At 36.8% G+C, this 26833-nt stretch overlaps 2 protein-coding genes across 33 annotated transcripts in view; one reads left to right on the top strand and one right to left on the bottom strand.

Annotated features, from left to right (window-relative positions):
- MTMR2 (myotubularin related protein 2) overlaps positions 1-1572 on the top strand; it is a 91262-nt gene extending 89690 nt beyond the window's left edge. For all 7 annotated transcript variants that reach the window (XM_001146996.6, XM_508710.6, XM_054662641.2 and 4 more), the window contains one exon: positions 225-1572. In XM_001146996.6, coding sequence (XP_001146996.1) covers positions 225-386 — 162 coding nt within the window. In that variant the 3' untranslated portion in view covers positions 387-1572. The remainder of the gene's footprint in view (positions 1-224) is intronic.
- The window catches only part of CEP57 (centrosomal protein 57), a 75523-nt gene that overhangs the window by 29541 nt on the left and 19149 nt on the right, over positions 1-26833 (bottom strand). For 6 of the 26 annotated variants that reach the window (XR_010147648.1, XR_008538130.2, XR_010147645.1 and 3 more), the window contains 10 exons: positions 22569-22748; positions 22089-22210; positions 17787-17903; positions 16784-16861; positions 13711-13818; positions 13113-13190; positions 7664-7905; positions 6354-6498; positions 4414-4655; positions 2870-3010 (listed from right to left, as the gene is read on the bottom strand). Coding sequence is in view for 14 of the 26 variants with exons in the window: in XM_063784443.1 (XP_063640513.1) it covers positions 4425-4655; positions 6354-6498; positions 7664-7905; positions 13113-13190; positions 13711-13818; positions 16784-16861; positions 17787-17903; positions 22089-22210; positions 22569-22748 (1301 nt within the window). In the remaining 12 variants the exon portion in view is untranslated. The other 20 variants (XM_063784443.1, XM_001145458.5, XM_063784441.1 and 17 more) reach the window with 8 other exon arrangements.

The raw sequence follows: 26833 nt of genomic DNA, 5'->3' as shown, positions 1-26833 counted from the left end.
CACCTACACAGCAGGTTATTCTTTGGAAATACTCAGGGGCACTGGGAAAGCCAGTGAAAAGATTAGTGGTGTCCACAGTCCCTGTATTTAATTTCACTGATGGGTTGGAAAGGTGCCATTGGTTCCAACAGCTGAAAAAACATACACTGCAACATTTAGGGAATGATTTGACCTGGCTTTGGTCAGGATTGCCTAGTTGAATATTTTATGTTTTGCTCTTGCAGGAACCTATTCACAACAGATACAAAGAACTTCTTGCTAAACGAGCAGAGCTTCAGAAAAAAGTAGAGGAACTACAGAGAGAGATTTCTAACCGATCAACCTCATCCTCAGAGAGAGCCAGCTCTCCTGCACAGTGTGTCACTCCTGTCCAAACTGTTGTATAAAGGACTGTAAGATCAGGGGCATCATTGCTATACACTCTTGATTACACTGGCAGCTCTATGAGTAGAAAGTCTTCGGAATTTAGAACCCATCTATGAGAGAAAGTTCAGTCACTTTATTTATTTTAAATCTCTCTAGGATGAGTTTAGAACTGTAGCAGTGCAGGTGGCTTAAGTGAAGTAACTCCATATGTAATTACATGATTATGATACTAATCTTTTAAGTATCCAAAGAATATTAAAATACTTCAATCCTGGATTCACAGTGGGAACAAGTTTCTATTAAAAGGCAAATGCTGTTACAAATTTTTGGCATCTGGTAATATTAAAACCATTTTAGAAATACACTCTGTGCTCACTGTGCAGAGGAACATCAGTTTTCAAACCAACACTGAAATTCTGTGGCATCACATATATTGGGCCTTGATGTCATGACAGATCAAAATCATTTGATATCCCTTTCTCCATTCTAGGTTTTTCTTTTTTGCAGTAACTGATTTACCTTGATCACTTTTCAACTTCCATATTCTTCATATAGTAAAAGGCAAAGTGTTGAAGACACTACGGTGTGGTAGTAGTTGAAAATTATTGCCGTCATTAATTACATACTTAAGACATATTAGCAAGTTGATCCAAAATGGGAGGCTTTATAGATGTGCTTGGGGGAAAATGAAGGGGAGAAAGTAGCCATACAGGAGTTCAAAGAATTCCGTGCCCTTCAGACTAGCCCAATTACCAGAAACATCATGAAAGATATTTTAAAAACTAATTATTTACTACAGTGTATTTCACTTGTCTTGTGTGTCTGAACACACAGAAGCTAATTAGCAAGTTTTTAAGAAGTATTTAAAAATCTTTCTAGGATTGACATTTTTTCTGAAGTCTGTATAAATAGCTTATAGTGAGAAGTACTGTGCTCAAATTTTACTTTTCCTTTGCAAATTCTGTAATTTCACTCAACGATTAAGTCTACCAAAGAACACACTGCATGTAAAAGATGTATTACAATCTCAAAGCCAGTAAAAGAAATCTTGCTTCACTGTTCACCTGCTACAAGTAAGAGTTTGGTGCTGGTAGAAACATTTGACTCTGATGTCTATTTTATTCTACATAAGAGCCATATGTAATGTACTGTAACAAAGGAGCTTCTTGTCCCCTTGGTCTTTTAATTAAAAGAAATTCCAACTGACTGACTTTTAAACTTTGTTCTTGTCCAAAGTTGCCATTTCTTTTTTTTTCCCCAGAAATATCTGGAAATTATTGGAGGAATATGCACACCAGATGAAAATGTTCAATTTGTACCCATTTTTCCTTAACCAACACCCAAATCAAACAATTAAAATATACAGTGTTTTTCCACTCACTAATTCACTATACAGAGAGTCTGAACCTTAGCCTCCCTCTTGGTCTTGCAGTGAGGAAGTTTCTATTAGTATATCCAATTTAGCAAAATTGGTACCAAAATGATTTCTTTGGTAATTGTGTGAAATATAAGCTTTTTAACAGGGCATTTAAGTGGCTAGCAAATCAGTAATTAAAAATTAAGCTTTCTACTCCAAGTATTTCACAAACGGATCTGCCATTTTCCATTTAAACCTTGGTTATCTTGGCCTGATACCACATAAAAGAATGTAGAATGGCTGAAGAGATCAAGAATTTAAAGCTTCTAGTCTTAACATACTTGCATCCACTTCAAATTCAAATCAAAAGCCAGGGAAATCTAAGTGCAACCCTACCACTTCTCTGCTGAGAACCTTCCAGTGGTTCCCCTCACCTTCTGCAGAAGTCTCCAATATGGAGTACATGCACTTGGGCATTTAATATATACCACTGGTGTGTGTGGGAGGGAGGGAGGAGGAATACTAGCCCTTTTTATTTATTTACACAAGCAAAACTTTTAAATATTTGAATTGACAGTTACATGTTTCATAACTTTGTATGTCTATTGGTTGTGCAGGTGTAATTTTTTCCCTTTTTGATTAGGGTTACAAAATTTAGAGACCAGTATGATTAAGTTGAAGCTCCTTAGCCTCCTTCGACCTAGTCTCTGCATACCTCAACTTTTACGTACCAATGCTACTCTGCTGTTCACAATTACCTCATGTAATCTGCAGATTCCTGCCTCCCCACTTTGGTTCAGTCTGTCTTGTGCACCTGGAACAACTGTTCTCCCTTGTGACTAATTCCTATTTTCTAGAGTTTAGGCATCATCTCTTCCTTTGGGAAGTTATCTGATTCACGACTGCCTTCTCTGACATCCCCACCTTCCTCTGTGCCCCCATAGCACTGTGTATACCGCTACTACCACTGCAATTCACATTATATTGGAATGAACAATTCACATGTCTACCACAAGTCTGTAAACATAACCTTATTTGAAATGAATTGCAATAAAGCTCTGTTACAACGTAAGTGGATGGATGACACATTCCTCTACTGTAAACTTGCAGATAAGAAAATGGAAGCAGTATTTTTTCACTTCTCACCTGACAGTACAAAAAGCTGGAGTAGTTCAGTTTGAATCCTAGCTGAGAAATGGGGTGGGATTTAGCATCATTCAATCACCATTCTCCTAATTAGGACTGAGAGCCACTACAATTCAAATGATGGTTATACAATTTAATGACCTGAAATTCAAACAAGGAGATAACAGGAGTTTTTAATAGTTGAAATGGTGGTTGACACATATATTTATCATGTCACCAGAGCACTGTTTCTCACTTCCCTTGTGTCTATGGGCTCACAATTATTAATTCGATCAAGCTACGAACCTACTCATTAGAAAACTGGACACAGAAGCACAAGTTTACAATTTCAGGAGAGTCACAAATAATACCCCAAAATCTATTTAAGGATCCTAAATTAAAGCCTGTTAATGTAGTATCTTGTATCATGAGGAAATCTAATATTCTTGGGCTCTCTTTCTATGTAAGCATGTGTGGCAACTAAGTACTAGTTTTTTCTCTTCATCAATACATTGATGTCCTCCTATTTAGAAATGCATTTTTTGAGAGCTTGTCACAAAGCCTTTATTAACAGGCTGTTAAGGAAAGTTGCAGTGTTTCCTTTAAAAAGGTGCTTTATTGACTTTAAATTTATAAAAGGTTAACATGTCTTGATCTAGTTGAAATTATGATTTATATCAACATGATAATTATGTGTACAGTTCATATTCCACTCATACTGTACACCAGTAAAAGCAAATATTCAAAGGGTTCTCTAAGTTTCAAGATTAAAAACCATAATGCCTTGACTGAATATCATGATTACAAAACAGGTATTAAGAACTGTGAAGGTATATGCTCACAACATATCCCTTCTCCCATTCTCACTTTATTCCAAAATCTCATTTATTTCACTGACAATTTGTTTATACTTTCAAAAATCCTTTTATAATTTTTATAGATATAACTCAAAATGACTGCTTGGGTCTTTAAAAAATTAACAGATTAAAAAGCAATACAAGTGCACTTAATACTGATCAAAGTCTGAAATGCCAAAAAGCAAAATAAAAATCCTCTGAAATATATATGTATTTTTAAATATAGAAAAACTCCACCAATAGTAGAAACAAAGTATGTTTAATGGTTGCTTTGGAAAGGGGAAGTGGGCACCTCATGCCAGGGAGATTTAAAAATGAGACTTTTCAAGCAAGCACTGCCTATAGCATAGTCTCATATTTTGAAAATTTAAACCTAATTTTAATTATATATAAAGAACTATTTTAAAAAATCACACCCACAAGTAAAAAACTGGTAATCTGTTTAAAAAGTGCAGTGTATCAGTACAGCAAACTCATCTCAACAAAACAAGATTATGTATGGTTTCTCGGGCTTTAAAACTCCCCTGGTTTCCATTTAAATGCTTTAACATTGAGTCATCCTGCATACATGAAAAGCCTGTGTAATGAAGCCTGGGTCCTTTAACACCTGCTATTAATTAATTCCAACACAAGTGAGTATGAGACCTGGGAAGTAAATTGTCATCATCTGATTGATGAGGTACAGATTATCTGAATAAAATTTCTGACCTGGTTATGAGTCAGTAATCCCAACACAAACTACTGCTTTGTAATGAATTCTGTATGCTTTGCATGTCCTTCAATAACTGAAGATTTTTTCTCCTTTTTTCTCCAGGTCTCAGTTTCATAAAATCTTTCTTATTTGTGGTCCCTGTGATTCCAGAACGGCTGCTGCTGTTTCCTTCTTCATCAAGAGTCTTTTTGGTAGCTTTTAATTCCTTCTTCTGCTTCTCTAACTTCTGTTTCTCCAGCTATACCAAATAACCAAGGCAGGAAGGAAAAGGAGAATTTAATGAAAATATTTTTTTTCTGACAACAAAAAGTACAAGAGTACCTTTTTTTGGTTAACTCTCATGCTAACTGAAACTCAAATAATACATTCTAGGCTTTCTTTTAAAGACTTCAAAATCTACTGCACTAGTCATTTAACACTTAAATATTAATATAAATAAATATATGCTTATATATATATATAAAACAATACACAAACAAGTAGACATGAGTAAACAAATTCGGGTTGTCCTAAATTAAGGCAATATTGCCAAAGTACAGAACAGGGCGAGTGAGAAACAAGGGGAGTTGAAGGAAAGACTCATGAAGGAGGCAAAAAATCAGACACAGAGAAAAGAAGAATGGGAAGGATTTTCACAAATGGGAGAAGAGGAGAAAGACATTCTAGAAACTAGTCTGAGGAGGCAAAGAAGCAATTTCCAGATGGATGAACAGATGTAATTGGTAATGTATTAATACTATGAAAAGAATTTTATTTTTGTTCCATTATTTTTAGAATAATTTTAAATAGGGGAGCTTTATTTTTACTTTAGCCAAACTGATGCTGGCATGTTGGTGTTCCAATAGAATAAGTCTAATTAGTATAAGCAACAAATTAGACCATTACTCCTTACTCCTACAGGAATAATTTGCTTGTATTTCTTTTTCATACATGAACTTTGAAAAAACAGCCGAAGTTTTAGAGTTGAAAAGGCTAGTTTCATCCCAGCTCTGCCATTTCCCAGTAAGCTGGTACTTGGGCAAGTTATTTAATTTCACTGAGGATATATGCATACTTCCCAGAAAATGTGGCTTAGCATCTACCTCATCTATAATATGAGAATATACCCACCTCAGAAGCCTTTTGTGAAAATTAAATAAGAAGATATACTCAGAGCACTTGGCACTGTGTATCATATGGCTACCAATCAACAGTCAACAAACCTGTTCTGCTCTCTGAACTTCTCAGCTTTCTCCATTTTAGTCAGTGGAATCACCATCCTAACTCCCTCTCCTTCTACATGATACCCAGCAGCAAGTAACCCCAATATTTTTTTTACTTCCAAAACATACCTCAAATCTGTTTACCTCTGCCCAAACCCAACTACTGTCTTGCTGAACACCTCTGATACATCTATAGCTGATCTCTCAGCCTCTCTGCCTTGATCCCATTACCCTACCCCTAGTCACTACAGTAATCTCTTAAATATATGAATCATGTTTCTCTCTGGTTGAAAACCCTTGAGTGTGATGTCACCACTGCATCTGGTAGTACTACATTGTTGGCTGATATAAACTGATTAGCAACATAAATATATTTCACATATTTAATGTATGACTTATTCCTTTGGAAACAGAATTTCGCAGGTGCTTTTAAAAAAACCTTACTTGGATAAACTCCGATTTAAATTCATCAAAGAAGTTAAAGCTTATTCATAAAGAATATTAAATATATTCAGTATTTGAAAGATGTTTCTTAGATGAATATGCTAAGTGACTAAAAGTGTCTTCTTTCTTAATCCACTTACCAATTCTCAATGAACAAATGTCTTCAGTAAAGAAGTATCTCCTGTAGATATTTATCTATGATACACTTAGTGTCATCATTTAATATTTGAATTAAAGTGTTTTTTTTTTTCTTAATCATAAGAAACTTGAGTGAAGGAAAACTGAGTTACCTGGGCTTGGTATTTTCGAACTTTAGTTATTTGGTTGGCTTTTGCTTCCATCCTTCCCACTAATGCCTCCAATTCACACTCCAACTTGTCTTTCAGTTCAACGGTTGGCGACTCCTGGATAAGTTTTGCAAGCTGCTGGTGATCACTATATACAAAGCAGAAGTAGAACATGGTTAAGTTTTCTGTGTTTCATGGTTAGGTCTATTATACCTTACTCATTATGGGTTACTGCTCCATGTGTTTAAAAAATGACTCCATTTTTTGAACACAGCAATAAATTTTTTTTTTTTTTGAGACGGAGTCTTGCTCTGTCGCCCAGGCTGGAGTGCAGTGACATGATCTCGGCTCACAGCAAGCTCCGCCTCCCGGGTTCACGCCATTCTCCTGCCTCAGCCTCCCGAGTAGCTGGGACTACAGGCGCCTGCCACCATGCCTGGCCAATTTTTTGTATTTTTAGTACAGACAGGTTTTCACCCTGTTAGCCAGGATGTGATATGCCCACTTCAGCCTCCCAAAGTGCTGGGATTACAGGTGTGAGCCACCATGCCTAGCCTAGATCAAGAAATTTTTAATTCAAAATATGAATTTAGAAGTTCAAGAAAGGCACTAGAGGGAAATGCAAGAGTTCTTAATTTCAAGGTTAATTCTTTATATTCTTATTTTCCCCAAAAGAGTATTGTATATGTAAAGTCTACAGATGAATCTTGCTCTTCAAACACTCATGTCTTATCAGTTAAGTTTAGCTAAAATGAATGTAATGTCAAGTGCCAGATGATGATGTAGTAAACAACAGACCACATATACAACAGTGGTCCCGTAAGACTTTAGTATCGTATTTTTACTGTACCTAGATATGTTTATATACACAAATACTTACCATTGTGTTACAACTGCATATAGTATTTAGTAGTAGAGTAACATGCTGTATAGGTTTGTAGCCTAAGAGCAATAAGCTATAAGCTTAGCACACTCTTATGTTAGTACAAGGAAAAGAAAATCGCCTAATGATGTATTTCTCAGAGCACATCTTTGTCATTCAGTGATGCATGACTGTATATCGTAAGTTCTCAAAGAAATAAAACTTAAATATAAACCTTGGTCTTCAAAACATTTAACAGTATTTAAAAAGAGAGAGATTTTGCCCTTATTAGTTGTATTTGTTAAAAGTCCCAGTAACTTGGTTGGTATAAGGATTGTGCTCAACCATACTTGCTCAACAAAGGAAAGTAAGATAAATAAAGTCAACAAGTTTTTTAAAAATGAGGTTTTAGAGCTAAACTGAATTTAAAAAAAAAAAAACAAAAACTCACAAGCTCATTTGCCCAAATTCATCCTGTAAAGTCTGTAAGACTTCTGACAACTCCTCATTAATACCGTTGGAGGAGGGAGGTGTTACTGACAACTTCTTACTTTTACCACCTCGTGAAGACACTTGCTTTGCCAAAGGAATACTGTTGATGACTCGATCATTGCACAAAGCTTTACTGTGTTGCTTCATTAGATGCAAGACAAGCTGAACATTGGCTACCACGGCATGGCTAGGGCTTGTGGACTAAAGGAAGAAAAATGATGAAAGAAGTAATTGAAGTTATATTCTCTACACCACTTTCTATTCCCTAAGCCTAGGTAAAAAGAACTCTCCACCCCCCAAAGTAGAGTTTATAAATCCTAAAATTATTCTGATCATGATGTTCTTCTATTTGAAATCCTTTGATATAAATCCACTATGTTTCAGAATGGAAAATAAGGCCCTACATACACATCATTGAGCTGCAACCTACATTTCCTAGCCTCATGTCCTATCATCCTCCCCTTCTCTCCATTTTGTGAACAAACCATATTTGCAGATGACATTTTTTTGGTGTATTAGCAACATTTATATCATTCTTTAAAACCCAGTTCAAATATATTATTTTTAAAGGCTTCCTTAAAACTGCCAGGTAATCAATCAGTCCATTCTCAGATCACCTATAACACTTTTTACATCTCTCATAGCATTTATCATATTTTAATTGCTTTTACATATCTATTTCACCTATTAAACAGTGTACATCCAGGTGGTAGACACTATTGTTCATTTCTGTATCCTGGAATAATAGGAAGCACTAAATTACATGTCTATCACGTGTGTAAGAAAAACCTGATAGACTTCTCAAAGATATTTTGCTTTTGTTTTAAACACTAAACCAACAATCTCAATGTACTATTCCACTTTATAAATAGATGGCTGGGCTTACTTGGCTCCATAAATATTATTAGAAAGCATATTTAAAATGCAGGTTCCTAGGCAGCACACCAAACTCACTGCAGAGTTAGGGTTTGGAAATTTGTGTTTTCAAGTCCTCCAGTTGATTTTGATTAGCCAGATTTGGAACCACCATGCTAAGCTAAACATATGCTTTCCTTCTAATCTTAGTTTCTATTGTTAGCTAGCAAAGTGAATGCAGCAGTATTATATATCACATCCAAGTGGGAGTTTATTACATCAATGCAAGGCTGGTCCACTATTCATAAATTAATCAATGTAACCACTATTTTGCTCGTAACTTGTAATATATATTTAGCATACTAATTGCCTATAAGTACACTTTCAATATGCAATAATTTAAAAAATTCTTGTTCTGTTATTTTTCTGATTATATTAATATGCACTTGACCCTTGAACAATGGAGGGGTTAGGGGCACCGACCACCCATGTAGTCAAAACTCTGCCATAATGAAACTTTTTTTTTCCTTCAACTTTTAAGTTCTGGGGTACATGCGCAGGTTTGTTATATAGGTAAATGTGTGTCATGGTGGTTTGCTGCACAGATCAACCCATCACCTACGTATTAACCCCAGCATCCATTAGGTACTCTTCCTGATGCTCCCCATTGACCAACTCCCCCACCAAACAGGCTCCAGTGTATGTTGTTCCCCACTATGTGTCCATGTGTTCTGATTATTCAGCTCCCACTTATGTAACTGAGAACTATAATAAATTTAGCCCTAAAATGTAATAGCCTGCTGTTGACTGGAAGCATTTTTGTTTTATGTATTGTAAACAACATTCTAAAAGTAAAGTTAGAAAAAAATATTAAGAAAATCCTAAGGAAGAGAAAGTATATTTACTATTCATTAACTGGATCACCATACAGGCCTTCATCCCCATTATCTTCACTGTTGAGTAGGCAGAAGGGTAGGGTTGGTCTTGCTGTCTCAGGAGTGGCAGAGGCAGAAGAGGTGGAGGGGGAGGCAGGAGAGGCTAGCACATTCTGTGTAACTTTACAGAAATACACTATAATTTGTCTTGACTTTTCTGCTTTTTCATTTCTCTAAAAATGTTTCTATGAGATACCAATTCTTCCACCATTTGTTTTAGTTTCAGTGATGTATCATAGAAGGGTCGATGTCGTAAAAGTCAAAAGCAGGCTGGGCGCAGTGGCTCAGCCACTGGGATTACAGTGGGATTACAGAATCCCAGCACTTTGGGAGGCTGAGGCGGGTGGATCACCTAAGGTCAGGATTTCGAGACCAGCCTGGCCAACATGGAGAAACCCTGTCTTTACTAAAAAAATACAAAAATTAGCCAGGCATGGTGGCGCGTGCCTGTTGTCCAGGTACTTGGGAGGCTGAGGTGGGAGAATTGCTTGAACCCAGGAGGCAGAGGTTGCAGTGAGCTGAGATCGTGCCACTGCACTCCAGGCTGAGTGACAGAGCGAGACTCCGTCTCAAAAAAAAAAAAAAAAAAAAAAAAAAAGTCAAAAGCAGTCTTGAATAATTAGAACCCTTCTGTCAGATTATCTAATGTCAACTTGTTTTCTGACATTACTTCTGTGTTGTCTTCTTCATCTTGTGGCACTGGTTTGAAAGCACTCTTATCCATCCCAGTCATCTTCTGTTAATTCCTCTATCATGGTGTCTACTGACTCTTTAATTTCTCCAAGATTCGTATCTTGAAATCCTTCACCTCCAACCTTTTTTGCCATATCTACAATCTCTTTCATGATTGGCTCTGTCATAAATCCTGTGAAATCATGCATATCACCTGGAGAGTTTTCTCCAACAGGAATTTATTATTTCAGACTTGATGGCTTTCATGACTTTTTCTATAAAAATGATGGCATCATCTTCAACTGTAATCCTTCCAGACCCTCATAATGTTCTCTCTGAAGTTCTCTTCCACAGCATTAAGAACCCTTTTTATAGTGTATGTAATGTGCCTTAGAAGTCCTTATGCTCCCTGATCCAGAGGGTGAATTAGACACACTGTGTTTAGGGACAAGTAGACTACTTCCATGCCTTTGGTGTTGAACTTCGATGCTCCTGGGTAGCTAGGGGCAATGCCTAGTATTAAAAAGACTTTAAAAGGCAGTCTCTTACTGGCAAATTACTTCCTGACTTCAGGGACAAAGGATTGATGGATCAATGTTTTTTCTAAATCCAGTTTAGAAAAAGGGTTCTCAAAGGGTCATTCTTGTTGTAAACCCAAAGACTGGCAGTTGGGTATATTTCCCCTTGAAGGCTCAGGGACTAGCAGCTTTATAGATAAGGGCAGTCCTGATTGTAAATCGGATTGTGTTTTCACAAAATAGTAGATTTAGCCTGTCTCCTCTTTCCTTAAATCCTGGTGCTGACTTGTCCTCCTTACTTATAAATATCCTTCGTGGCATCATGTTTTTCCAGAATAGGGTACTTCTGTCTGCATTAAAAGCCTGTTCAGGAAGATACCCTTTCTCCTCAATGATTTTCTTAATGGTATCTTGGGATTCATCTGCTGCCTCTTGGTCAGCAGAAGCTGCTTCTCCTATCTTGACATTTTTAAAGCCAAACCTCTAAAATTATCAAGCCATCCTTTGCTGGAATTAAATTCTCCAGCTTTAGATACCTCACCTTCCTTTTAAGTTGTCATATAATGACTTTCCTTTTTCTCAAATCATATTAAGAGTCTACAAGTATGCCTTTCTTATAGCAATCCTGCATCCACATAAAAGCTGCATTTTCAATGAGATAAAAAGCTATTTTGCAAAAAGCACAAGGTTTTGGCACCTGCTAGAGTAGCTGCAGTGACAGATTCACAAATTTCCTTTTTTTTTTGTTTTTTAAATTTTTTTAAGAGGATCTTACTCTGTTGCCTATGCTGCAGCACAGTGGTGCCATCATCACTTACTACAGTCTCGAACTCCTGGGCTACAGTGATCCTCCTCTGTCAGCCTCCTGAGTAGCTGGGACTACAGGTGCACGCCAACATGCCGGGATCATTTTTTTTTTTTTTTTTTTTACAATAGGCCTTCAGCTGGATTCATTTATTTTGAAATGGTGGACAACCGCAGCTGCAGACCTCAATCTATGGTACATATCAAGCAATGCAACTTTTTCTTGTCATGTCATGACTTTTGTCTGCTTCTTGGGAGCACTTCCACCATCATTAGTAGCACTTGATATGGGTCCTATGATATTATTCAAATTATTTACTGTATTGTGCTAAACATGATGGAAAATATGGAACTGCTAGAGAACACTTTTTACTGTGATACACAATTGACTGGAGAGATGAACTGCTCATTTGAAGATGATTAGCGTCACGTGGCATTTTAAGTGAATACTCGCAACCCTTGAGCTCATCACAATGGCAACGGAAGGTGGCTACAAAATTATCAGTCGTACAGTATGTACTACAGTTAATTTTATACAGTTATGATTTCATACTGCATCTTTATCTCTGTTTACATTTCTCTGGACTGTGAATGGCGTCACGTAGTCTGTGTGCAAATCGTTTTGATAAATTATAATTTAAAAAACACTTGTGTATATTTTATGGTAGTAAATGATAAAATGCACTAGTATTGACATAGTCAATTTTATGCATCTATGACATACCAACTTTTTCTTAACTTCTGATATTTCTAAGCTATAGTTTGCAAGTTTTTTCAAATTGCCAAAAATCTCCAAAAAATTTTCCAAGATACTTATTGAAAAAAAAAATCTGCCTGTAAGTAGACCCACACAGAGTTCAGACTCATGTTGTTCAAGGGTCAACTGTACCTTTTTCAAATGCTTGTCACCACTAATTTATTATATTCCCCATGATTTCACTGCGAATTTACTAGGGGTTTAAAATAAATAAATATAAACAAATACAAAACTCAGAAGAACATTTACTTCCCAAGATGCCAGAATAACAATCTAGTTGGAATCTAAATATAAAACCACCAGCAACACAAACAGCTTATAAAGTAGTGTCAACTAGCACAGTTTTAGGCACTTCACTCAGTACTTGATATATGACAATACAGCTTTACATTCAAGTGCTGAAGTAACTTAAGATTCAAGTGTACGTATGACTGCTTCTTGGAGAATTAGTCCTAGAAATGATCTGGATGTGAGGACAAGCAGAATGTGCTACGTGCTTATTCGAATATCTACCTATATCTAAATGTAACTCAACAGGATTGATACTAAAAATCCAATGCTACAAACATACTATTTCTTATTTCCTTGACCCCTATCTGAAACAACACCTTCTTCAACTTAGGGTCTCTGCTTTTATCACTTCCTTTCCACATATACTTTATCTACTTTAAGGTATCCTCCCCATCTCTTCCTTGCTTCCCTAATCCCCAAAAACCTCCCTACATCTCATTTTCACATCACTGTGATCCACACACTGGTAAAGGGACAGAAAAATGTTCCTTCCATTTGTAGACATACTTGCAGATGCAGGGACTTAATTCAGGGATCAACGTTGTATAAAAAGAATCCAGAGTTTGACCAACTCACCTTCCCAGCTACAAATGGCATATCACCCAAGCATAATCTATAATGTGGTTGTGCACCAAAATAGTTCCTAGAACTTTTCTGAATGAAAAGAAAAGGAAAACAATTTTATTTTATTCACATGATAATAAAAACCGACTATACATGACTAACTTGAAACTTCAGTTAACTACTAGGCTACTACTTGCCTTATCTATAGCTGGCATTATGATCACAAGCCAGCTCCTAATAGTACTTGTTAGCATATATCCTAGCCTAGGAAAGGCTGGGGGGAAAAAAGCACTTGACAAAACAACAGTTACATTCTAAGTAGAAAATCAGTATACATATACACAAAACATTGTAAAAGCACAAGATAATGCAGTACTAATAATGCTAATTTTGTATGGTGTTCTGTAGTTCCAAAATGCTTATATATTTTCTCACTATCAGGATAAAAATTTAGGAGTAGGTATTACTTATCTCCACCTTCTGAATGAAGAAATTGAGAATGAAAGATTTACTCTCTCAAGGTTGTAGTACACCACACAGTTTATGGGTGTTTTGACATAAACTATACCAAGTAATCAGCATTTTGCCTGATTTGGTTCTGTCTTCACACCTTTTCTGGTGGTTTTGACTTCTTTTTTTTAATTCTTCTTGCATTGGGAACACACGGAGTTGCCTTATCTTCAAAGATAAGTCTATTTGTTTCTAGACCAGTCTGCAACTAGGAAAAATGAGAGCCTAAAGTTAATGCTGTAGAAATAAAAGCTATGACTCAGATTTCAGATGTGTCATGTAAAAAGCCTGTAAAAACCAATGGTAGTATCTAACTGAAAAACATATTACAGCTGTATAACTATGTCTTGAACCAATCTATCAACGTTTGTCAAATATTTTAAATAAATACCAGTCTCTCATTTTATCTTGACCTTCTGTTATAATTTGTCCCTTCTTCAGCGTGGAACACATTATCTCCAGTATTTGTAGTTACTCCATAAATTCTATCTAACGAGTTAAATGCAATGTATCTAACCCCAAACCATTGCTTAAATATATTCTTTTCAAAAATGGTATCTACTACATTACCAGACACAAAACAGCCGAAGAGCAGAATACATTTCTTCCCTTTCTAAAAAGCCATGCACTTACTATATAAGAAAAAGGAATTGAAAACTTATATCCAAAAAAATACCAAAAAACAAAAAACACTGGAAGCTATCAGGCAAATGTTACCAAGCCCTTTTCTCTAGAAGCTGAGTAACTATACTAATTTAAAAATATCCTATCTTCATGGTAGAAATTCCACAAGCACTAAGAATTTCAAAAAAGGACTGCTCTTTTCACTAAGCCAACTTTCAACTTTCCTTTAAAAAAAAAACAAAAAAACAAAAAAAAAAACCTGTCTGGAATAGTGTTTGTTTCAAATCTGCCTATATGTACCAAAACTGTCTGCAGTTTATGAGGACAATTTGGATTGCCAGGTGCCTGTCCAGATCTCATGATTTTGGCCTTTCCAGATTGGGGAAATTCATATTTTAAAGTATTTTAAGAGTTCCCCAGGAAATTATAATGGAGCTAGAACAAATATTCAGAACCACTGGATTCCATAAAAACAGATACTAAGATTATTACTAATACTTCCCACATGAGTGCAGCTTTGGGGTAAAAAATCTATTCCATGACAAAGGAATACAGGAATCTCTACCCTCAGGAAGCATCTATACACTCCAAACACACCTAACATTGCTTTATATATAGTAAATTGACTAGACACAATTCAATGAACAGGAAATTACTACTCTAGAAGACTTATGATGCCAATGAGTGTAAACAGTATACAAGAACTTTGAGTATTTTAACTTCCAGTTTATTTATTCTTCCCAGCAGTTGTATATTTCTGTGCTACAGTTTTAAAACATTTTAAAGCACTTTCATTATTTTTTATTCTCATTTGATCACACCAACACCAAGATGCAAAATGCAGAACACTGGTTTTTTTTTTTTTTTTTTTTGCTCTTGTTGCCCAGGATGGAATGCAGTGGTGTGATCTCAACTCAGTGCAACTTCCACCTCCCAGGTTCAAGCGATTCTCCTGCCTCACCCTCCCAAGTAGCTAGGATTACAGGCATGCACCACCACCATACCCGGCCAATTTTTTATTTTTAGTAGACAGCGTTTCACCATGTTGGTCAGGCTCAAACTCCTGACCTCAAACTCCTGACCTCAGCAGACCACTCTTTAACAATGATAAAAATCCAGACTCTGAATAGTTATATAACTTGCCCAACACTAGACTTGGAACCACACATCTATCCCTCATTGTTCTTTCAGTACAATAATATTCACCATCAACTCAAAATATTTACTGGTAACATATTACCAGCAACATCTAATTTGGTCCCTATGTGTTGCCTGCTAAATGAAGGAGAAAACAGAAGTTCCATAAATAATTTTAAAAATTCATTAAATAAGGAACTTACTAAATTTTGTATTTCATATATAATGTACTCAACACCACAATGCATATAAAGCACAACCCACAAGTTTGTTTGTTACAAGTATGGAAATGGAAACACAGTGAAGTGGCCAACCCTAAAGAGAAAATGGGCAAAGAAATTTTGTTGGTCAAAAATTAAGCCATGTGGCTATATAACTCAGAAAGCACACTAAGGGAAAACAACAACAACAAATCTACAAATTGATCAGAAGGTAAATATTTGAGAAGGAACTGTATCAGATTTAATACAAAATAAGTCAATAAATTTAGAGATGCACTAGAAGAAATAGACAACATAACAAAGATAACTTTTATATTCCTGTAATCACATATATGAAGTGAGCCCAAGACATTGTAGGCCTTTGGTCACAGATTGAACTGCAGAGGCTCTACTCCTTGGAATCGAGACCTGATTCTTGTGTTCTTACGAAAAAAGATACATGCAAATGTCATAAAAATAAAAGACCCTGGAAGGGGCAGGGGAGTATCTGGGAGGAATTTGAGCAAATAAGCTCATAACGAGAGTGTCTTCAGTTAAAAACATGAAAATTTTATTTTACTGAGTCTGTCAGTCAGACTTACTTCAGTAGTCTTGCTATATATCTCCTAGAAATGCAGTTCTGGTTGGTACATATAAACTCAATGCTTTTGTGAATCCACACTGCCTCACCTATTCTATCTGGGGGCCACTGCATGGGATAAAATCCAAAAGTAGGAGAGAGTAGAGCTCATTTTCCTCATGTGGTGGCTTCTGTTAACTGGTCTGGGTCAATAGCTATTGGGGCATCCCACTACCTCAACTTCTATCCTGGCATCTTGAGGCCACCAAAGAGAAGTACCTATAAGTACGATACTGAAAGATAGCTTTTAAATATTACTGATAGTGGCCGTAAGAAGTTTTACATGATTACATACCTTCTTATGTGTGTAGTCTCTGATGTTTTTTAGTCTGTTATTTTTAAAAATGCTGATTGAAACTCTACAATTACAAACATGCTAAAAAACTGTTCAAATTTTACTCTGTCTATAAAAATACTTGTTCATAATTTTCTACATTAACCTATATCTGAAAATTTGTATGCTGGACTATTCTAAAATATAAATGATGTAAGATACCTAAATGTAATTGTTTACTTGTACACAAAAAGCGGTAAGAAATATGAAGAGCCCACTTTCTCACATTTTAACTTACCTCAGCTGCCTTAGCTTGCATGCGTTTCCTTTCCTGTTCTTCTTCATGGAGTTTTGCTTCCAACTCTTGCATTTTTTTCTAGTGATAAAAATGTCAAAAGGGATAAAGGTGAAAAATCTTAAGTGTCTGTAAAATTTTAATATAGCAGCACTGGAACATGTAAATTTTATCCTACTCAATATAAGGTGGTTAGATCACTGTAGTAATGGAGGCTGTGAGCTGGATGGCATCCATGATGCTCTCCTTTTGTGTTCAATTATTTATCATCTGTGAGGTAGCTAGACAAAATTATGGGTAAAATCTATGGCCAAAGAACACAGCACTGCATGAATGTGAATAGGGATAGGGAGGCTAAATCTGGAACTTTATCATCAGTGGTATTAAATATCTCCCAAATGAAATAATTAAAACTAAAATTAGCTCAGAGAGCAACTTAAACCAAGTGATGCAAGCCTTAAGGATACTCAAAAACATTTAATTTTTTTTTTTTTTTTTGAGATGGAGTTTCGCTCTTGTTGCCCTGACTGGAGTGAAATGGCATGATCTCGGCTCACAACAACCTCCGCCTCCTGGTTTCAAGCGATTCTCCTGTCTCAGCCTCCAAGCAGCTGCGATTACAGGCATGCGCCACGATGCCCGGCTAATTTTTGTATTTTTAGTAGAGACGGGGTTTCACCATGTTGGTCAGGCTGGTCTTGAACTCCTGACCTCAGGTGATCCACCCGCCTTGGCCTCCCAAAGTGCTGGGATTACAGGCGTGAGCCACCACGCCCAGCCAAAAACATTTAATTTTTTAACAAACATTTTCATTAAAAAAAATGCCCACCAAGATTGTAAAATGTGAACATTCTCTCCAAATTTATATTTTCTTTTTAAAACTCCAATATATTTCTTCATTATAAGATCACTTTTAATGCTATAAATATCCAGTGATATAAAATAATTAACATTAAAAAAAAACCACCCTGATATATGTTAACAATAAAAAGACACATGCACTGACTTCTGCAAGGGCCTGCATTGTGGTAAGTTTGTTATACTCCTGTTCAAGAAGATCCAATTTTTCAAGTTGGCTCTGAACATGTGTTTGATCATGTTGTCGTTCTCTTTCTAGGGAAACCTGAAAAACAATATTCAATACGGCTTGATAATTTGACAATCAAAAAAGAGAAAAACACTGAGCAGTGTTTTTCTATGCTGTTATTTGGCCCTTCACATAACTACTTCTAGGAAAATAACATTAAGATGAAACCATAGGGGGCATCAATAAATGACTGATATAAGTGGATACTGTTCTTAACTCAGTTGCCTTGGCTTATAGCTATTTACCTAATATGTAGTTTTATATAGTGACATTATCTTTATGCTCTGGGATAGCAGGGATTTATTGGACATATAGGCTTCACACACAAATACTTTTAGTTTGGTCCTGTCAAGTAGTTAATCTCTTAATTAGGGTAAAAATTATGGTTTTGGTATCTATCTTTTCATATTTCCCTTGAATTCTATGTATAATATCCTTTTATACTTTTTTTATTTTTGAGATAGTCTCGCTCTGTCGCCCAGGCCAGAGTGCAGTGGCTGATCTCGGCTCACTGCAAGCTCCACCTCCCAGGTTCATGCCATTCTCCTGCCTCAGCCTCCCCAGTAGCTGGGACTATAGGCGCCCGCCACCACGCCCGGCTAATTTTTTGTATTTTTAGTAGTGACGTGGTTTCATCGTGTTAGCCAGGATGGTCTCGCTCTCCTGACCCCGTAAGCCACCCGCCTCAGCCTCCCAAAGTGCTGAGATTACAGGCGTGAACCACCATACCTGGCCCTAAACTTTTTTTTTTGAAGTTTAGAGTCAAAGATTTATAAAGATTGCCTCCTATATAGACTTTGTTTTTTTTTTTTTGAGATGGGGTCTTGCTCTGTCACCCAGGCTGGAGTGCGGTGGCATCATCTCAGCTCACTGCAACCTCTGCCTCCTGGGTTCAAGTAATTCTCCTGCCTGAGCCTCCTGAGTAGCTGGGATTATAGGCGCCTGCCACCATGCCCAGCTAATTTTTGTATTTTTAGTAGAGATGGGGTTTCATCATGTTGGCCAGGCTGCTCTCAAACCCGACCTCAAGTAATCCACCCGTAAACCATTATACTAGGATAATTTCAAATATACTAACTCAAGGACTATTATTGGTAAAAAGTGCCTGAACTTGTAAACTGTGTCTTCAAAATAAGGCTACAGCAATAGGTACCATATTAATAGAAATTTGAATATGACAAATTAATATAAAGCAATAATTTAGGAATTTGTGTGAACTAATTCCCTTCTAGCCACATCCTAGTGGATATTAACAGCTCTTGACATCTATTACATATGCCTAATAGTTGTCTCCAAGACATGTATTAGTCAAAACATCTTAAAGTTGTCTTATTAAACTGACCCCTTTCTCCAGCCCAAAAATCACAGAAATGTTAGATAAACACAGCAGACATAATAATAATGTATGATTATTGATGTGGTCTACCTCTGTGTCTCCAACCAAATCTCATCTTGAATTGTAATCCAAATTGTAATCCCCACATTTTGGGGGAGGGATCTCATGGGAGGTGATTAGATCATCGTGGTGGTTCCCCATGCTGTTCTCATCATAGTGAATTCTCATGACATCTGATGGTTTTAATAGGGGCTTTTCCCCACCTTGCTCTGCACTTCCCTCTCTTGCCACCATGTGAAGAAGGATATGTATGCTTCCCCTTCCGCCATAAGTGTTAAGTTTCCAGAAGTCCCCCCAACAGACATACAGAACTGTGAGTCAATTAAACCTCTTTCTTTCATAAATTACCTAGTCTTGGGTGCTCTTTATAGCAGCGTGAGAATGGACTAATACAATTACACAGCAATTTTGAAAGCAAGAAAGGAAAATCTTCAGATACAAAAAAAAGAGAAAGGAACTCAAAAGCAAATGAAAGGATACTGAAGTCAAATATCACACAAGGCAATATTGGAGCCAGGGTACATAAAATGTGCAGGAATATAAAACTTTAGGCAATGTATAATCCACAATGATCAACAATATCAAGCCAATATAGTAACATAAATCTGGAACAGAACCAGTGATTTTATTTATTTATTGTTTGTAGAAACTGGGTCTCGCTCTATTGCCCCGGCTGGTCTCGAACTCCTGCACTCAAGTGATCTGTCTGGCTTGGCCTCCTAAGTGCTGGCATTACAGGTGTAAGCCACCCTGCCCAGCCAGAACCAGTGAAAACCATCAAGCCTAACCAAAGGCAAATTCACAACTGGCTCACAAGGCTGCCCACACAACTGAGGAATTTATTGTGGAATTAACACAATAAATGAAAAAATGAGACCACCATATAACTTTTCTTTATTAAGTTCCCATAAAAAAACAAGATACCATAAGGGAGAATCAATAAATAAAGCCAAACAAACGAGGATTAACACTTTGAAAACATCAAATAATTAAAAAAAATTGAGAATTGTTTATAGCGTTCAAAGAGATAAAAGGAAGGTATAAAAACCACAGAGTAACAGTACATTCAAAGAACAAAACTAAGTGGATGGAAAAAGACCCAAATGAAAATGAAAAATGATAACCACTGAAATAAGAGACCTATCACACACAAGAATTAATTACTGAGACATCTTCTCAAATACTGTTGTATGATTGCTCAAATATTTAAGTCTAATTCTCTCCAATGAGAACTGAAAGCTGACTGAGGGTAGAAAGCATACATGGTAAGCCCTCTGTATCTGTGTTTTGCATCCATGGATTTGATCAACTGTGGATTGAAAATATACGAGAAAAAACAAAAAAGGATGGTTGAATCTGTACTAAACATACACAGATTCTTACTCTTGACATTATTCTCCAAACAATATAGTATAGCAACTATTTACATAACATTTACATTGCATTAGGTGTTATAAGTAATCTAGAGATAATTTATAGTATACGAGATTGGGTGTAGGTTATACGCAAATACCACACCATTTTATAGGAGACTTGAGCATCCATGGATTTTACTATCCACAGGGGTCTCAGAACCAATTCACTCATGGATACTGAAGGACAACTGCCTAGTATTTTTTTTTTCCACTGCAGGGCATCTAGCATAATGTTAAGCATATAAACATTCCGATTTTGCATAATAGAGTTAAGATGTCTACAAAACTAATGAATGCAAACTCTAGATTCATAACAGAAAAAGGAGTAAGTTTTAAAAAATATACACAAGGCTGGCCGGGCGTGGTGGCTCATGCCTGTAATTCCAGCACTCTGGGAGGCCAAGGCAGGCGGATCACATGAGGTTGGCAGTTCAAGACCAGCCTGACCAACATGGTGAAACCCTGTCTCTACTAAAAATACAAAATTAGCCGGGTGTGGTGGCACATGCCTGTAATCCCAGCTACTTGGGAGGCTGAGGCAGGAGAATCACTTGAACCCGGGAGGTGGAGGTTGCGGTGAGCTGAGATCACGCTGTTGCTCTCCAGCCTGGGCAATAAAAGGGAAACTCCGTCTCAAATTAAAAAAAAAAAAAATACACACAAGGCCAGGGACAGTGGCTCATGCCCGTAATCCCAGAACTTTGGGAGGCCGAGGCGGCCTGATCACTTGAGGCCAGGAGTTTGAGACCAGCCTGGCCACATCTATACTAAAAATACACACACACACAAAAGTTAGCTGGGCATCGTGGCATGCGCCTGTAATCCCAGCTACTCGGGAGGATGAGGCATGAGAATCACCTGAGCCTAGGAGGTAGAGGTTGCAGTGAACCGAGATCATGCCACTACACTCCAGCCTGGGTGACAGAGTGAGACCCTATTTCCAATCAATTGATCAATATATTTGAGACTGATGTTGAGATATCTTCTCACAAATGTACAGGTCACCTAAATACGAAGATCTCTGGTGTAAGAAAGCACAAAAATGCTATGCTAAGTAACAATTCTGAAGAGTTTTACAAAGTCATCTACTATCTCACTGGAGTCATTAAACAAATTTCAGAGATACAGAGGTATATGGTTATTTACACTTTTTATAATGTAGACTCAAAGAAGCTAACTTTCAAACATCTCACAATTGTATTTTTACCATTTAAGTAAAACTCTACGAAACACAACAATAACAACAAGAAAAAGCCAATCACATATTTAGATTTCATAACTGATGCCAAGAAACTTCAGTCCTGGGCTATAACAGCACCATTAATCCTCACCGAAAGAAAAAAAGTCTTTATTCAATTAGTTTTCCCCATAACTGTTCTTGAGTATCAATCTGTGAGGTGCTTTACTTACTTGTTTCTCTAAGACAGATGTCCTCTCCATTTCGGCATGCTTTATCATATTTCGCATGTATTCCAGTTGTTTTTCTAATAGATTGCATTTATTTTCTGCAGCTAACAACTGAGATGTCAGTTCTAAAAATAATACATGAGAAAAGCAGAAATCAACTCACCCATAAAATAGTTTTAACAAGCTGTTAACAGGAATTGAATCTATTGTGTATACAATAAAAACACCTTCCACAGACCTGGACACCTTTTCAGATTACCTAAATCATTCTCTTTCTACGTGCTAGTCAAACTGGCCTTGCATTCAGTAAATAAATGCCATGTATGACAACAGCATTTACTCCTCAAAATGCACCAGAATATAATGCAGTTTTGTAGTACTTGAAGATACCGCTACAAAACACTAATGTACTATTTCTTTTAGAATACTTAATACTGCACAACACTTATTTTGATAGAATTTTAATTTTCTTCATCAACAAACCTTGATTGTGCTTTGATTCCTCATTCTTTGAATTCTCCCTCTCTTGTATCTGTTCATCCAGTACTTTCTTATATTCAATTGTTTCTCTAGACAAGGTTTTCACACTTTCTTCTGCCTGAATCCTCTCAAGTTCCAAGCGTCGAATCTTATCTTGAAGATTCTTAAGAGCAGAAAATATGGCTGCCAAATACAAACACAAACGTGGATGCTGTAACAGCATATGCGGAGAAAGTATATTAAGAAAGAATAAACTCATCTAAATAAAAAATAAAATTGATGGATGAGTCCAGTGGAGGATCACTCTTTGGGAACAATAAAATGTTAATTATCTCATATTTGTTTTTTAAAAAATCAATTTAAAGACATTGAGTGGGCCGGGTGCGGTGGCTCACACCTGTAATCCCAGCACTTTGGGAGGCTGAGGTGGGTGGATCACCTGAGGTTAGGAGTTCGAGACCAGCCTAACACAGTGAAACCCTGTCACTACTAAAAATAAAAAAAATTAGGCGGGCATAGTGGCGGGCACCTGTAATCCCAGCTACTCGGGAGGCTGAGGCAGGAGAATCGCTTGAACCCAGGTGGGGTGGGGAGTGTGGAGGGGTGGAGGTTGCAGTGAGCTGAGATCGCACCATTGCACTCCAGCCTGGGCAACAGTGAGATTCTGTCTCACAAAAAATAATAATAAATTAAAAAAAAGACATTGAGTGTTTGAAATGCGCTCAAGTAAAAACCCCATTACTATGGTAAAAGAATTTCAAAGACTTTTATAAAGTGGTAAAAAATTTAGCCAATCATACAAAGTTCACATAACAGTCCTAAAGTACATTACTGTCTTATTAATATATTACTTATTAATTAAAATTAGTAAATGTATTAGTAACTATTACTTATTAATACATTTTATTAATAGGAGCACATGTAGAAACCAACTATAGAGTTACAGTCAAGCACACAAAAATAATACTTTTAAAATCCGCATTTTAAGTACTTTCTAAAGTCCGCTTCAAGTTTGATTATAAAATTATGTTGACTGCAGTAAATGTAGAAGACTGAGAAAAAACACACTGAAAAATAACCAATAATCCTATTACCCAAAGATAATGACTGTCATTTGGTTATTTAATTTTTTTCCTATATGTGTAAAATAAATTGAGACAAAACACATGTAGGTTTTTTCACTTTAGCATTATTAAATAGTGAGAATTCCCTCAGGCAATCAGTCTTAAAAGATTTTCTAATGATCAATAATTAAAAACTAAAAAGTTACTGGGTCAAAGAAGAATCATAGCCATTCTAATGAGAAAAATATGCTACTTCTAGTTATTTTCCATTTCCATCAAAGTATAAATCTTTTCATATATGTTATTGGCTAATTTCCTCCCTTTCATGAATTTCCTTTGCCCATTTTTCTATGGGAAAAAGTTTTCTTCATTTTATTATCTGCCTTTAATTCTAGTTTTGATGTACAGATGTTTTGATTTTTCACAGAGGTATACCTAATTCTTTCCCATCACGTTTTTTTTTTTTTTTTAATTATACTTTAAGCTCTAGGGTACATGTGCTCAACATGCAGGTTTGTTACATACGTATACATGTGCCATGTTGCTGTGCTGCACCCATTAACTCATAATTTACATTAGGTATATCTCCTAATGCTATCCCTCCCCCCTCCCCCCAACCCACGACAGGCCCCGGTGTGTGATGTTCCCCACTCTGTGTCCAAGTGTTCTCATTGTTCAATTCCCACCTATGAGTGGGAACATGTGGTGTCTGCTTTTCTGTCCTTGCAATAGTTGGTTCAGAATGATGGTTTCCAGCTTCATCCATGTCCCTACAAAGGACATGAACTCAATCTTTTTTACAGCTGCATAGTATTCCATGGTGTATATGTGCCACATATTCTTAATCCAGTCTTGATGGACATTTAGGTTGGTTCCAAGTCTTTGCTATTGTGAACCGTGCCGCAATAAACATACATGTGTATGTGTCTTTATAGCAGCATGATTTATAATCCTCTGGGTATATGCCCAGTAATGGGATGGCTGGGTCAAATGGTATTTCTAGTTCTAGATACTTGAGGAATCGCCACACTGTCTTCCACAATGGTTGAACTAGTTTACAATCCCACCAACAGTGTAAAAGTATTCCTATTTCTCCACATCCTCTCAAGCACCTGTTGTTTCCTGACTTTTTAATGATCGCTTTAATGGCTCAGGATTGTCTTGGTGATGTGGGCTCTTTTTTTTGGTGCTGTATGAACTTTAAAGTAGTTTTTTCCAATTCTGTGACGAAAGTCATTGGTAGCTTGATGGGGATGGCATTGAATCTATAAATTACCTTGGGCAGTATGGCTATTTCCACGATATTGATTCTTCCTATCCATGAGTATGGAATGTTCTTCCATTTGTTTGTATCCTCTTTTATTTCATTGAGCAGTGGTTTGTAGTTCTCCTTGAAGGGGTCCTTCACATCTCTTGTAAGTTGGATTCCTAGGGATTTTATTGTCTTTGAAGCAATTGTGAATGAGAGTTCACTCATGATTTGGCTGTGTGTCTGTTATTGGTGTATAAGAATGCTTGTGATTTTTGCACATTGATTTTGTATCCTGAGACTTTGCTGAAGTTGCTTATCAACTTGAGGAGATTTTGGGCTGAGACGATAGGGTTTTCTAAATATACAACCATGTCATCTGCAAACAGGGACAATTTGACTTCCTCTTTTCCTAACTGAATACCCTTTATTTCTTTCTCCTGCCTGATTGCCCTGGCCAGAAGTTCCAACACTATGTTCAATAGGAATGGTGAGAGACGGCATCCCTGTCTTGTGCCAGTTTTCAAAGGGAATGCTTCCAGTTCTTGCTCATTCAGTATGATATTGGCTGTGGGTTTGTCATAAATAACTCATATTGTTTTGAGATACGTCCCATCAATACCTAGTTTATTGAGAGTTTTTAGCATGAAGGGCTGCTGAATTTTGTTGAAGGCCTTTTCTGCATCTACTGAGATAAGCATGTGGTTTCTGTCTTTGGTTCTGTTTATATGATGAATTACATTTATTCATTTGTGTACGTTGAACCAGCCTTGCATCCCAGAGATGAAGCCAACTTGATCTTGGTGGATAAGCTTTTTGATGTGCTGCTGGATTCAGTTTGCCAGTATTTTATTGAGGATTTTTGCATCAATGATCATCAGGGATATTTGGTGTAAAATTCTCTTTTTCTGTTGTGTCTCTGCCAGGCTTTGGTATCAGGATGATGCTGGCTTCATAAAATGAGTTTGGGAGGATTACCTCTTTTTCCATTGATTGGAATTGTTTCAGAAGGAATGGTACCAGCTCCTCTTTGTGCCTCTGGTAGAATTTGGCTGTGAATCCGTCTGGTCCTGGACTTTTTTTGGTTGGCAGGCTATTAATTATTGCCTCAATTTCAGAGCCTGTTATTGGTCTATTCAGGGATTCAACTCCTTCCTGGTTTTGTCTTGGGAGGGTGTATGTGTCCAGTAATTTACCCATTTCTTCTAGATTTTCTAGTTTATTTGCGTAGAGATGTTTGTAGTATTCGCTGATGGTAGTCTGTATTTCTGTGGGATTGGTAGTGATATCTCCTTTATCATTTTTTATTGCATCTATTTGATTCTTCTCGCTTTACTTCTTTATTAGTCTTGCTAGTGGTCTATCAATTTTGATCTTTTCAAAAAACCAGCTCCTGGATTCACTGATTTTTTTGAAGGGTTTTTTGTGTCTCTATCTCCTTCAGTTCTGCTCTGATCTTAGTTATTTCTTGCCTTCTGCTAGCTTTTGAATGTGTTTGCTGTTGCTTCTCTAGTTCTTTTAATTGTGATGTTAGGGTGTCAATTTTAGATCTTTCCAGCTTTGTCTTGTGGGCATTTAGTGCTATAAATTTCCCTCTACACACTGCTTTGAATGTGTCCCAAAGAATCTGGTATGTTGTGTCTTTGTTCTCGTTGGTTTCAAAGAACATCTTTATTTCTGCCTTCATTTCATTATTTACCCAGTAGTCATTCAGGAGCAGGTTGTTCACTTTCCATGTAGTTGAGTGGTTTTGAGTGAGTTTCTTAATCCTGAGTTCTAGTTTGATTGCACTGTGGTCTGAGAGACAGTCTGTTATAATTTGTTCTTTTACATTTGCTGAGAAGTGCTTTACTTCCAACCATGTGGTCAGTTTTGGAATAAGTGTGATGTGGTGCTGAGAAGAATGTATATTCTGTTGATTTGGGGTGGAGAGTTCTGTAGATGTCTATTAGGTT

The sequence above is a fragment of the Pan troglodytes genome, chromosome 9 (assembly GCF_028858775.2).
Source record: "Pan troglodytes isolate AG18354 chromosome 9, NHGRI_mPanTro3-v2.0_pri, whole genome shotgun sequence".
Lineage (NCBI taxonomy): Eukaryota > Metazoa > Chordata > Mammalia > Primates > Hominidae > Pan > Pan troglodytes.
Note: the sequence above shows the minus strand (reverse complement) of the source record. Positions and strands in the feature narration are given on the sequence as shown.